Source organism: Platalea leucorodia (genome assembly GCF_965183815.1).
Source record: "Platalea leucorodia genome assembly, chromosome: 3".
In the NCBI taxonomy this organism is placed as follows: Eukaryota; Metazoa; Chordata; class Aves; order Pelecaniformes; family Threskiornithidae; genus Platalea; species Platalea leucorodia.
In genome coordinates this window covers 72,921,000-72,934,763 of record NC_138825.1, presented here as the reverse complement: position 1 = coordinate 72,934,763, position 13,764 = coordinate 72,921,000, and the positions used below count along the sequence as shown (strand labels likewise).

Genomic DNA, 13,764 nt, shown 5'->3' with positions numbered 1-13,764 from the left:
GTGAAAGTAGAGGCAGCAGTTGTGGAATCTTACTTGCTACTTATCCAGCAGCCTTCCGTCAAAACACAGGGTTTAGCACAATAAAGTTTGTTCTCTTACTATCTGTGTCAGGCTGTTTGTCAGCGAGGTACGTTAGCTGAATATAACTACCCAGCCTCCCGTGCTTTCCAGTGTCTGTTTGGTTGAATCACGCCATGACTGACACCAAGACACATTAGTGGGAGGATTGTTTATGAGAAAAAGGGAAACAAATTTGACACTTGAGTTTACCAGGAAAGTTGTTGCGGGAGCACAGATGCTCATTGCTGCCGAATATGCTCAGCTGAGGTCAGGGAAATCCGTCAGGGAAAGCAAAGCAGCCTTGAAGCAATTTTTTTTAACCGTCTGGTAGAGGAGAACACACATGAAATATTGTTACAGCTGAGCAGAGTGCTGCCCTTCTTTGTCTGCTCCCTTAGGATTGCCTAATCCCCTTTCCTCGTACCAGGCTCTAATGAGACATTGCAGAGCGTGCTTCTCTCCCGCCTTCCCCTCTCCTTCGTGCGTTCCCCCAGGGACCTACAGCTCCTCTTTTCTGGGGGCTGGTGACAGCAACAGCAGCAGCAGCCAGCCAGGCTTGGGCTAAATGTCCCCTTCCGATGTCCTTTTGCTCTCCCCTGCAGTTGTTGTGCTTGCTCCTCTTCCAGGCCAACACTTCTGCGTTTTGTGCTTCCGCATGGGGAAGGTGTGGCTGTGGAGCAGGCCTGGTCAGCACGAAAGTACTGACCCATGGGGAACCTGGGAAACCTCTTAAGGGTAATGTAAAAATACACGTATTCCTGTGCTGTGGGTATAGGCGATCCTGTGACAAAAATTGGAAAAGGAAGATTGTTTGGGCTGAGTTAGGCTGTGCGGTTAGATAATAAAGTTCTGAGAGAAGAGTAAAAGAGAAAAAAATAGTTGGAAGGGAAAACGATATCACTGAGAAGACTGAAGAAAGGATATAAAAATAATATACACTGTAAAAGAGAGGGCTTTCAGATAGAGCAGTTTCTTGAGTAAAGAGGAGGAAACTATAGGAAGACAGAGAACATGCACAAAAGGAGCAACTATGAGAGACCTGTGGGGGGAGAGAATGGGGAGCATGGTAATAGGGGAATGGAGAGGAGACTGGGGATCAAAGTCAAGTAAAACAGATTAAAGCAAGACACCATACCAGAAAACACATTTTTAAGAACCAGAAGGAGACAGGAAGGGAAAAAGTGGAACCTCCAGCTCCTGCCAAACAGAAGGGGAAGTATGCGGTGACAAAGGTGAAAGAAAAGATACATATATTTGCACACTAGATGGAAAGAATACTTTATACAATGAAATGGAAAATAAATGAGGGGAAGGAAGTTACACAGTAAATTCACGTTGATGGTGAAACACGATAAAATCCTTTCTCTGATTTTTCTTCGTGCATATTAAGTCCTGGAAGAGTTGTGATTCCTGCTCTGTCTGAATGATACTCCTGGGTCTTTCTGTTAGGGAAGATGCTCGAAGGAAGCAGTGCTGTATTTTGGTTGAGTTAAACTATCATTTATCCTTTGTGAAATATGAAACACGAAATTAAATGGTAGCGATGTACCATCTGCTGTTGTTTAATATGTGAATAAAAGCTGGTGTGTTTGGGCAATGTTTAAGCCCATGATAAGAGCAGAAATAATGGGAACATTATGTTAGCTACACCCAGCAGATCCCTCGTTGACTGAAGGATTGCGTTTCTTCCCGTGTCTTAGCACTGTTGAACATGATTCCTGGAGGAGGATGAGCATTTCCTCCTTGGCGAGGGGGCTGAGTGTTTTATGTCTGTTTTTCTCATTCCTTTTAGGGATCTCTTGCTGTCTGTGGCGCTTGGCCAGGTACTCTCCCTCCTTATCTGTGGCATTGGTCTCACGAGCAAGTATTTGTCAGAAGATTTCCATGCCAACACACCTGTTTTTCAGAGCTTCCTCAATTATATCCTTCTATTCTTGGTCTACACAACAACACTGGCTGTCAGACAAGGTAAGTGCCTCTCTGAAACTGTTTTGTAGAAAACAGCGAGGATAAAGGCTTTTACAGAACAACAACAAGCAACATGATTTAGACGCATATCCCATTAACATTTGTTACATATTTACATTACCTAGTAATACATGTTGGATGAACTGAAAAAAGCGCAACAAATCTTCATTAGCGAAGAATGAATCAGTAGATATCAAGGATAGTGGTACAAAAAGCAAATCAAAAAGCAACATCAGTACTTTTCACTTCCTGACTTTTCATGGGAGTGCTCCTCTTACACCTGCCTCGCTGGCACCACAACCACACACTCAGGGTTCACTTTGGATTTGACTGCATGTCTTACTTGGAAATATTAGTATGCTTTACATCTTACGTAGGCTAAGGAGAGCTCAGATGCAAGCAGAGCAGAGCTTGCTAGTTCTAGTTGCTGATCAAGGCAATTCAATAGTTCACCTATTGTTTGAAAAAAATAGCAGCCGGTTTTTAACCTTTGGGAAGTAGAAGATAAAGGGAGGGAATTTGAGGTGCTGTCTCTCTGGGGTGCTGTGTGGGCAGAGCAGCTCTGCTCTGACCTCCAAAGTGAGTAATCCATTATAGTATGCTTTGGTACTGTGTATCAAGTGATCCTCTGTTTGACAGTCTATATATAATACAGGGGTTTTTGTGCCTTTCCTGCCCATCCCTCCCTTCTTTGAGATTTCATGTCTAGATGAGGTGTGGGAGGCGAACACGTTGAAGTACATTCCTCACCCACTCTTTTTTTTGTAATTGTTTTATTTATTCACCTTCACAGAATAGGTGGATTAGAAGCAAAATAAAAGAGCAAAAATATCACATGCTTTCCTGACTCGGCTCTTGTGACATAAGGAGGGAAGGGCTCCATGGAGGAAAAGAACTATAAAATGTATTAGGCCATGGTACATTTATCAGCATGCTGAGAGGTTCATGGTTTCTTACAAAGACAAGTATTTTTGGATCATTCTTTGATGTCACATCTTTTAATGATTTGGGAACAACCATGAAGCTTAAGTTCTTCACTCATAGTACAGTCTTGTGCTACAATACTATAAAGTGTTCCAAAACAGCAAGGAGCTCATTTCCATGCAAAAAATGAACAGTCAGAAATATACCGCTGTGCTCCAGCACAAAGCACTTAAATGTATTGCAACTTAAGTTTTATAAACCTTGGTCTCCATTGACATTTTTCAGAAGTGATGAAGGCCAATCTGTGGAGGAAGTGTCAGCTCTTATATAAGGAGAGATTGCTCAGGCAGTGTTTTGCTGCCTTGGTTTTTCAGTTTGTGTAGGGGGAAACATCACCACATGCTTTGCTCTGCAAAAGGTTTAAAACGTGTATTAGTAGCATCTTCCTGGAGAACTGTGTTTAAAAATAATTCTTCTGAGTGTAGGATTGCCTAGATGTTCACAAGTTCTGTCCCAGAAATGTCCTTCTTGGGACTGATTTAGATACTGTGGAAGCCAAGTCCCTATGACTTTTAAATAGATTTTACTTTTTTGAAAATGCTAGCTTGTGAGAGGATATATGGGCCAGAATACTGCTGGCCCATACATACAGGGGTTTATTTAGAATAATGTTTGACACCTGGTATATATCGACATTTCAAAAATGCTATCAAGTACTCTGCTTTGCACATACGAAAATATGTATTAAAACTGTACTTTATTTTTATAAAGAATTTTCTGACTGTTTAAAAATGTAGTGGTGGACTAAAGAAAGTTTGTCAGAGCTATCTGTTGTGCCAGTAAGATAGGTTTGGGAATTGAATGGGGAAAGCGTTAGGGATATGTGAAAAATACTTTCTGGACAAGTGAGGAGGGTTGGGGAAGGTGTTTGAACAGGCCTGTGGCTCAATACAGACCATACAAACAACCAGAGCACAACATAAAGCGTACCAATGGAATAGTCTAGAAAAGGAGCTGTCAAAAAAAGAAAGATGGTTTGGTCAAAAAAAATCCAGAACAAATTGGCTACAGAAGAAAGGAAAGCAGTGATCCAGGCACTCAGCATAACATTCCTGCTGGATGGTATAGCACTACGCAGCCAACTCATTTACTTGGCATGTAATATTGCCAAGTGATTGAGCCTGACATTGTCTTTTTGCTTGTGTATTTGTTCAAATTCATTATCTGTGTTTGTTCCACTAAGGCAGTTTTTCTAGCAGCTCTAATTGTTTGGCTTCGTTAACAGATGGAAATCACATAATAATGATATTAATTTTATATGGGATGATTCTGTTCTGAGTGCTGAGAACATCAGAAGGCTTTTTTTTCAAGTGTGGTTCTCCTACTCTGTATGCAAGATTTAAGATTCTTTAAATTATCCTCTTTCTCCTTCAGAAATCAAACCATCATATGTTGGCTGGTAGTCAAAAATAACTGCATCCCTTTGTCTTTTTCTTTGCTTGCTTTCTTAATCTCTGGGTTTTTTGCAGAAAGGTACTGGCTAAGGAGGTGTCACTTGAGGTGGCCAGAAACCCTCTTAATTCACTGTAGGACTAAAACTATAATTTCCTGAGGCATAAGGAACTCCTCTTTCTTTAGAAGCTTCTTCCAAATTTTGATTTACTGTGGATCCCCTTTGAAGTAGGCTTCCCTCACTGTTCATCTTCTCACCCCATATAAACTCCCCAAGCGATAATCACAGAATCATAGAATTGTTTAGGTTGGAAAAGACCTTTAAGATCATAAAATCCAACCGTTAACCTATCAGTGCCAAGTCACCACTAAACCATGTCCCTGAGTGCCACATCTACACATCTTTTAAATACCTCCAGGGATGGGGACTCAACCACTTCCCTGGGCAGCCTGTTACAGTGCCTGACAACCCTCTCGGTGAAGAAATTTTTCCTAATATCGAATCTAAACCTCCCCTGCTGCAGCTTGAGGCCGTTTCCTCTCTTCCTATCACTTGTTACTTGGGAGAAGAGACCGACCCCCACCTCGCTACAACCTCCTTTCAGGTGGTTGTAGAGAGCAAGAAGGTCTCCCCTCAGCCTCCTGTCCTCAGACTAAACAACCCCAGCTCCCTCAGCCGCTCCTCATAAGACTTGTGCTCTAGACCCTTCACCAGCTTCGTTGCTGGACACGCTCCAGCACCTCAATGTCCTTCTTGTAGTGGGGGGCCCAAAACTGAACACAGTATTTGAGGTGCGGCCTCACCAGTGCCGAGCACAGGGGCACTATCACCTCCCTGGTCCTGCTGGCCACACTATTTCTGATACAAGCCAGGATGCCATTGGCCTTCTTGGCCACCTGGGCACACTGCTGGCTCATATTCAGGTCCTGTTCCTCCAGGCAGCTCTCCAGCCACTCCTCCCCAAGCCTGTAGCGTTGCATGGGGTTGTTGTGACCCAAGTGCAGGATCTGGCACTTAGCCTTGTTGATTCTCATACAGTTGTCCTCGGCCCATCAATCCAGCCTGCCCAGGTCCCTCTGTAGAGCCTTCCTACCCTCCAGCAGATCAACACTCCCACCCAACTTGGTGTCATCTGCAAACTTACTGAGGGTGCACTCAATCCCCTCATCCAGATCATTGATAAAGATATTAAACGGAACTGGACGCAATACTGAGCCCTGGAGAACACCACTTGTGATTGGCCACCAACTGGATTTAACTCCATTCACCACCACTCTTTGGGCCCGCCCATCCAGCCAGTTTTTCACCCGGTGAAGCGTACACCCGTCCAAGCCATGAGCAGCCTGTTTCTCCAGGAGAATGCTGTGGGAAATGGTGTCAAAGGCCTTACTAAAGTCTAGGTAGACACCATCCACAGCCTTTGCCTCGTCCACTAAGTGGGTCACCTTGTCACAGAAGGAGATCAGGTTAGTCAAGGAGGACCTGCCTTTCATAAACCCATGCTGACTGGGCCCGATCCCCTGGTTGTACCGTACGTGCCGTGTGATGGCACTCAGGATGATCTGCTCCATAACGTTCCCCGGCACCGAGGTCAGGCTGACAGGCCTGTAGTTCCCCGGATCCTCCTTCCGGCCCTACTTGTAGATGGGTGTCACATTTGCCAACCTATAATGAAAAGGCAGAATTTGCATTGGTCTCTGAAAATCATCATTAGCAAATGATTAAAGCTCTTGATTCTTGAGCTCTTCTGACTAAAGCCTTCTGCAGTGAATGCGCAGCTTCCAGCAGCTAAAGGTAGTCCATTGGCACCAGCAGCTTCCACTACATTTTTAAATTGTGGATCAAGATTTTTTTTTCAAAAATAATTTTATCACAGCCCTTTAGTGGGTGTACAGATTAGGACTACCATGTTGCAATGAATCCGCAGTCATCAGACAGTGCAGGAGATGCACAAGTCCTGCAGGTGCCAGAATTTCTGAGTACATTTAAGCTTCATTCCCATGGTGAAAAAAGAAAAAAAGAAGGAAAAGCTTGTCCTGTAGCTCTAGATGGGGAACCAGTCTGAAGGCAGTAGAAGTGGACTTAGCAGTTTTAAGCAGTGAAGTCCATATGAGTAAGCTTTTCACCATTGTTGCAATTTTATTCTCATGATCAGAAATAAAAAGTAACAAAAGTGTTAAAGCAGATCTGTTCTTGTGAGATTTTCATATAAGCCTTAAAATCTGAATACTACCAGGCCATGAAAAGGGAAAGAATTTGGCCAAACTGGGATTTTTCTGATGCAAAATCCAACCACCTTTTCTATCAATTGAACTCTAAAGTTGAATCCACTAGAGCTTCCAGTCCAATGCTCATTAATGCACCAGTGCTGAGGTCTGAATATAATTCTTTAGGAGTTTTCTTTGTATGAGAATGATGCTATAAAATTAATGTCACTAATGCAGCATTATAAGGCAATGAATGTCATTATGTTTTATCTGGCTGATATGCCAAAAATTTAATAGGTAATAAAGACCTCCTCAGTTCTTTCTCTCGAGGTAACTTCCTCTCATGCCTGTTATTTTCACAGCCAAAACCTGTATTTGTCCATGGTAACACCTCTGAGTTGAGAAGAAGGTTTTAACACATATTATCTCAGCTCAATCCCCTCATCGGCAGAGGATTCTGCTTGACAAAATCTTGTCAGGGCACTTCCAGATACTCCTTAGGGTTGTGTGTTATTATTAATTGAAGAAAAGAAAAGACTTGGCTATCAGGAAGAAAAGCCTCCTATCAGTGAAATGGAGCTATGGGACATAGAGCTGGTGGAGATTAGTTTTAACACCTAAAAAAAGCAATAAGTGGGAAATTGTCCATAGTGGACCAGAAGGTGTTAATTACTAACAGTCAACATGGGTGCAAGCATCAGCAGCTTGCCACCAAAAATAAATTACTTCTAAAAGCCACCTCACATATGCTACAAATGAAAACAACACATCTACTAGACATCATTAAAAAAAGAAAAAATATGGAACTGCTATTTTTTGTTATTCTGGAAAACAAGAAATGAGGGAGCGGTATAGATGTCTTTTGAACAGAAGGGAACCATAAAGCCTTCAGGGCCAGATTCTGTGCAAGTAGTGTTCCACATTGCAAGCTGTTCTTTTAATTTTAGTGCAACAAGTTACCAAGTATTTTCAGCCCACCATTACTGAGGGCTAGCAATAATTTGCTAGTTCAGAAAAGGTTTTATGAATCTGTGTTTTTCTGGATGAATTCTGCTTATAGACTTAAGTGATGAAGTTATAGCATATGTCAATGGAAATATGGTTTTCCCTAGAGTAGCTGTAATGTCTTAGATTTGACATATAATCAGATGTGATCTGTGCCCCTAAGTCAGCTACAGAGTCCTGTGATACTATTAAGGATTGCAGTCCTGTTACTGAAATAACATTTTTTATGCATTTCTGTTTAGGATTGGTTTATGACATCAGTATCTCAATCATATGTAAATTCCTGATTTATCTACTATTCAAATATGTAACTCCATTCAGATACATGAAAAAAACCCCTACCCTAACTTCCTTCCTACTCCCCCAAAATTGACTGAAGCAGGCTACTTGAAGGAAAGTAGAGCACTTCATAGGAGTTGGTCTGGTTTACTGCGGTGCTTGTCAACTGTTTATTGAATGACAGAAAGGGTAGTGTCTTCTTTTTTACTCAATTTTTTTCCACTAGCAATGTTATATTAACACAAAGCTAGTGTTATGCACTTAACTTAGGTTGACGTACCAGAATTTCTTTGACGTTAACACCTTCTTTTGTTGACTGCCTGTAAGAACATACCTGGGACACAAAGAGAGTACATGATTTAAGCTGATCAAACTATATTAGATATAATGTACTTTGGGCAATATGTGTTGTACCGTTGAGATGAAATGTCTTCTGGAAAGGCATCGATCCTGTCAGCATTTTCAGCTAGAAGCCTTCAGAAATATGGGACTTTCTGTTCACTGAGGATGACAGGGAGCGATTTTGATTAGAAAAGATGCATTTCATCATTTTTCCATTTCCTAAGTATGCTCATGCTTCTGCTGTAGAACAAAGAGCTCAGTTATCCCTCCAGTGTTGAAAAAACCTGCACAAGCTGCAGCCAAGCAGCCTTATGGTCCTCTCTACCTGGGACAGAAGTGGTCCTCAGTCCTTCAAGATGACAACCCAGCCCACGCACTGGCCTGCAAACGCATGGCAGATGTTGCAAAGCACAGCAGCGTTCCCCTTGAAGCACAGGGAAGGCACGTCAAGCCGGCCCAGCTCCTCGTGGCCCTCCCGCTGTGAGGGGCCAGGCTAACCCTGGGTTGTAAAAATGAAACATGGCAGTGAGTGTGGCTTGGGACCAGTGAAAAATAATGACCTTCATGTCTCCGGTATTCTCATTGCAGCACTGCAGCATCTCCCTGCTGTGTTGCACTTTGCAGTCTGCAGTGCACTTTCTCCTAATTACTCTGGGCTTCTAATCAGGGATGCCAAACTGTGTGGGATATGTTTATTATAAAAATGGTCGGCCAAACAGGCCTTTTGTCTGGGCTTTGAAGAGCCCTTTTCATATTCAGAGGGAATTCTGTACTTCAGGAGAAATGAAACTAGAATTCTGGCTATTTACAGGCACTTCAAATTGCAGGGATCTTTTTTGTAACGTGCAATTTTCTGTGTTGGATAGCATGCTCACAGGAGCAAGAATTATGATGTATTATGTGTTCGGCATTTGCCTATCACATCATGGACACCACAGCAAGCTAGCTAGAAAAAAACAGTATTACTAGAGCCAGATTCCTGTTTAGTCCCATTTACATACTCATTATGTTTGTGTTTGAATTTTCCCTCTATTTTCAAATGAGTTTTAAAAATTTCCTGCTGTAACATGCTGAATGCTGCTACTCTTTCTACTGCATGAACCTGTATTATTTTACTGCATAGATGGTTACAATTCAGTGAGGTGTTAAACTTTTCCTGTAAGTATAGTTTTCAGAGGACCTTGGGATCCTGTATGGACCTTGGGATCCTATGATAGTTTCCCAAAACCACAGAATTTCCCTTCCCAGTCCAATGAAGTCTTTTCACATTCTTAGTGAAAACAGATGCAATTTCAACAGAGTATGATTTATTCCACGTAGCTGGTAGGAAGACAGGGTAAAAAATGATAGACCACATTGCTGATACGAAGGCAGGGTTAAAACCAATAGACTTGACCTTTCTGCCTTTTGCCTTGCTTTGTTTTGCTATTCCTAGTGGAGAGGTTAGGTGGCTTTTTTTAGTCCTCGGGGTTTTTCATTGTCAGCTGTCCTTGTTACGCTAGCCAGCAGACAGATGCTTTCTGCTTTGGCCCTGCTGCTCCTTTCCACCCACACAAGGGACCAGGCATCTCAGGGCATCTCAGGGCTTAGTCAATTTTCATTTTCATCAGGTGTGTTTTGCTTTGCCAGCTGTTTAGCAAGGTACAAATAAACACAGAGAGGAATCCTGGCCCCAAACGTAGTGAAAATGTGTTGGCAGGTAAAGGCACAAAAGAAACCTCAGCCCTTTCTTTCTAGTGTTTTTATTTCTCTGTTCTGTGCTCCTGATTGTCAGGTTAGGCACCTGCTGTCCAAACCCGCAGCACGCATCCTGTGTTACAAAATATGTGTCCTTCTGTTAATCCTGGCCAAAGCAGCACAGTCTATCCTCCTGCCTCTTATCATTGAAATAAATCATGTACATCCCACAGCACATACAAATTGAAAATTGGAAAGTACTGTTTCTTTAGGGTGCAGGTGGCAGCAGTTAAGCATGAACACTGTGTGTCATGGTTTAATGATGCAAACACTAATACACTCCTGATGGCCCCCAAGCAATAAAGGCCAGGGCTAATCAAGCATCCATGCTATAACATTCTCTGTAATAGTATCTCATGATCCCTGATGCAGCTCATTCAGTCCAGAGATGCCTCTTGTTTTACTAGGTTGCTTTCAAAATAGCTTTGCTGCGCAAAGAGATATCTTTTGTGCCATCAGAGACAAAAGAAGCTGCAAGAGGGCATCAAGCAAAAGGACAGGAGCACCTCATTTTTCCTGTCCCTGCTGATGCAGACAAGAGGACAAAAAAAAAAAGGGACATCTCTTACCATCCTCTTGACCTAAATGAGGAAATGGGAGGTCTTGTCCACACAGAGAAGTGTATTTGGACTAAGGTTGCATGTGAACTAAGGGTACCTCTCCTTGTAACAAAGTCCCTGGAGGATTCAGATCAGGTAGTTCAACGCACAGATGCTCAGGTCACTCTCACTTCAGGAAGTTCAGACCCGTTCATGTTTCTGGCTGCCAGTTTTATGCCCTCAACCAGTTTCTTCTAGAAACAGCATTCAGATTTGCACCATGGTTCAAAGACTGGTGCATATTTTATGAGAGCAAACCTTACAGGCACTAAGTGCAGTGAGCATAAAAGAGATGCCAAGCTTTAGGCTGGCCGAAGCCCTGGGTGATAGACCATGTTTGCATCAAGACGCTGCATCGTTGCTGCGAGGCAATATCTGTACTGAATATACTACTTGAGAATAAGGCAGTTTTACCCTGGAGGTAAATGTACATACAGTTTAGGAACATTTAGGCAGATGTGGCCATTCCATGCCAGTAAATCCATAAATAGAAACCACAGATGTGATAAAATGGGAGGCGATGCAGTTGTTCAGCTCACAGCTGCAACATCACAGGTAGCTACTGGAATTTAGCAGAATCAAAAAACGATCCCAGTCTGGCGTTTTATACTGTGATGCTTTTCTTGGTGATTCCAGCACCTAAATCTGAGACTTGGGGCAAATCTGCAACATACTTGCAAGCATTTAAGTTTGGATCAGGATTTACATTTTGTTGCTGAGCCCGGGAAGCTCCCTCCTTACATGCTTTTCCAGGAGCCGTGCCAGCCTTTCAAACATGGTGCTAATCTGAACACAAGTCTGTGAGTACCTGTTTGAGAAGATAAACCTTCTCACTAGAGGCATGAGTGGGCAGGCTCGAGGAAGCTCTGAGGAAGTACAGTTTGAACACTCATGCATCTTGCTGCTTGATTTGTATCCCCATCTCAGCAGCTGCCGTTACATGCATTTGTATTTGTACCACGGGGTCAGATAGGGGCACAGATGTTATAGGTAAAAGAATCAAGGCTTTTGAGTGTGTGGAAAGCCAGGCGTTGCACAGTGCAATCCTGGAAGTGCTTGGATACCGTGGCAGTGAGCGCATACGAAGCTTTGAAATTTGGCCCACAGTATCAGAGCATTGTGAAGGGGTGAATGTGGTTCTTGGTAATTTTATTTGAGGGTAAAGCAGCTCTCTATCTAGCCAAGATTGCCTTACAGTATGTCAAATAATAAATTGTCTCTTAAAGGTGTGAGCTGAATCACAAACAGGAGCATAACTGTTGATTTTCTGTAGAATTAAGGGATAACTGTCCTTTGTAGTGTTAGTATATGGGTCTGGCTCTTAATACATAAACATCTCAAGTGCTGTTTACAAAACCAACTATCCCTTCATACCATAATGAGGAAAGTTAATGGTTCTGATAAAATAGTATACTCTTGATCCTACAGCTGTAAGCAGAATGCAAGGGTTGTCTCTGCCACTTCATGCAGTATCAGTATTTGCCTGTGATTTATTGAATATTTAAACATTCATCAATTCAAGCAGCTAGCGAGGGTAACAGGATCCACATTCAGCACACGTAGCTCCAGCGTTCATACGGGAGATTTGAAGTGTGGTTACAAGATGATAACTGTATTGCCTGAAGGAGATAAGTCCCGCTCTGCCAGAATGGTGCTTTGTATGTAATTAGTGTAAAAATTCAGAGGAATAGAGTTTATCCTTGCGATCGTCTTTCTCATTAAAAAAGAATCATAATGAAAGAACAGAGCGGTCCCTGCAGTGAATTGGATTGCCTTCCTAAGTTTTCATTAAATCAAAGACTCGGCAGCATCCCATTTTGCAGAGCCCAGTTGTAAACTGTACACAAGACTTGCAGCGAAGTCCCTATGAAGATCACATCCTTTCTGAAGGTTTGGAAGTGCAGTATATTTCTCTTACATGGGAAATAGCCTACCACTTCATTTTCTTTTCCTGATTTCATTAGCTTCTGTTAACAAGATGGTACTGGGACAGAGGGAAGAGCAAAGAGCATATGTGATGCTTCAGGTAACTCACAGCCACAACCATAGAACTTAATCTAAGTAATCTACCTTTTCTAAGATAAGGAACATGAGACAACATGAATCAAGGGAATAAAAAGCCATGCTAGTGGGAAGAAGCGCTATTTTCAACTTATTCTTCTGGCTTACACTTAATACCAAGCCATAACACAAGCAGTAATTTCCTCTTCCTTCATCTCCCATTATTATCAGGGTAATCCATATAATTCTTGTTACAACTATTGTTGCGTCTTTCATGCAAAAATATACAAATATCCTAGAAGTTTTTTCACCATTTTGTAAGCATGTTTTTTCCTTTATATTTGGCTGAGCTGTTAGCCATTGGCATATGGTTACTTCGAACTCCTGTTGCATTTCTGGATGATAGTGCTATAATAATTGCAGCTTCATCTGAAAAAATGTTTACAAATTTAGCACTCAATATGCAAGCTGCAGTTGTGCTGTATGGTCTGCCTTCTGCTCATAAGCTGCCGAGCACAGGCAGGAGCACTGAGTCACTTCTGGAAGATGCTCGGGATTCAGGGACCTGGGGACTCACCTCTTGGCTTAGGTCTTCCTTTGGCTGCAGCTTTGCTTTGCAAACCCTGAGGATGCCTTAGACCCAGGTTGCTACTGAATAGAGCAGCTCAGGGTCATTAGCAACCAGCTCTGTTAGAACCATTCCCTACATTAACTTTCCTGATTTAGCATTAAAGAGAAAAGGAGAAGGATAATATATGCCGTCTGGCAGCCTCCTCCATTTCTTGCACACATTTCCCTGATGGGAGGAGGAGTCTTTGAGGGAAGGTGGGAGCGTTGCTGACAGAAGTAGTGAGCACTCTGAATCCACAGGGGAGGGAGAGACCATGTGCATGTCTCGGAGGAGCACTTATCCTTTAGTTTTCAGTAATATGACAGTGATAGTCAATTCACAGGGATATTTTTGTAACTGTTACGGAAATATAGCAACTGAGGTTTCAAAGGAAAATTACACATCTGTACCTTTTCTGAGTTAAATATTCATGAATTTGCTTCTGTGCAGCTACTAGAATATTTACGCAATATCATTTGTCCATACTTCTCTGAATATCTGTCTGCGATCTGATACCTGGTTTGGTTTTGTTTAATTCTAAAAGAGGTTTTAATACCCCAGGGTAGAGGTGGACTGTCA

At 42.3% G+C, this 13,764-nt stretch overlaps 1 protein-coding gene across 1 annotated transcript in view; it reads left to right on the top strand.

Annotated features, from left to right (window-relative positions):
* SLC35F1 (solute carrier family 35 member F1) overlaps positions 1–13,764 on the top strand; it is a gene marked incomplete at both ends in the record, with an annotated part of 249,571 nt that overhangs the window by 140,362 nt on the left and 95,445 nt on the right. The window contains one exon of the mRNA XM_082306590.1: positions 1,853–2,028. Coding sequence (XP_082162716.1) covers positions 1,853–2,028 — 176 coding nt within the window. The remainder of the gene's footprint in view (positions 1–1,852; positions 2,029–13,764) is intronic.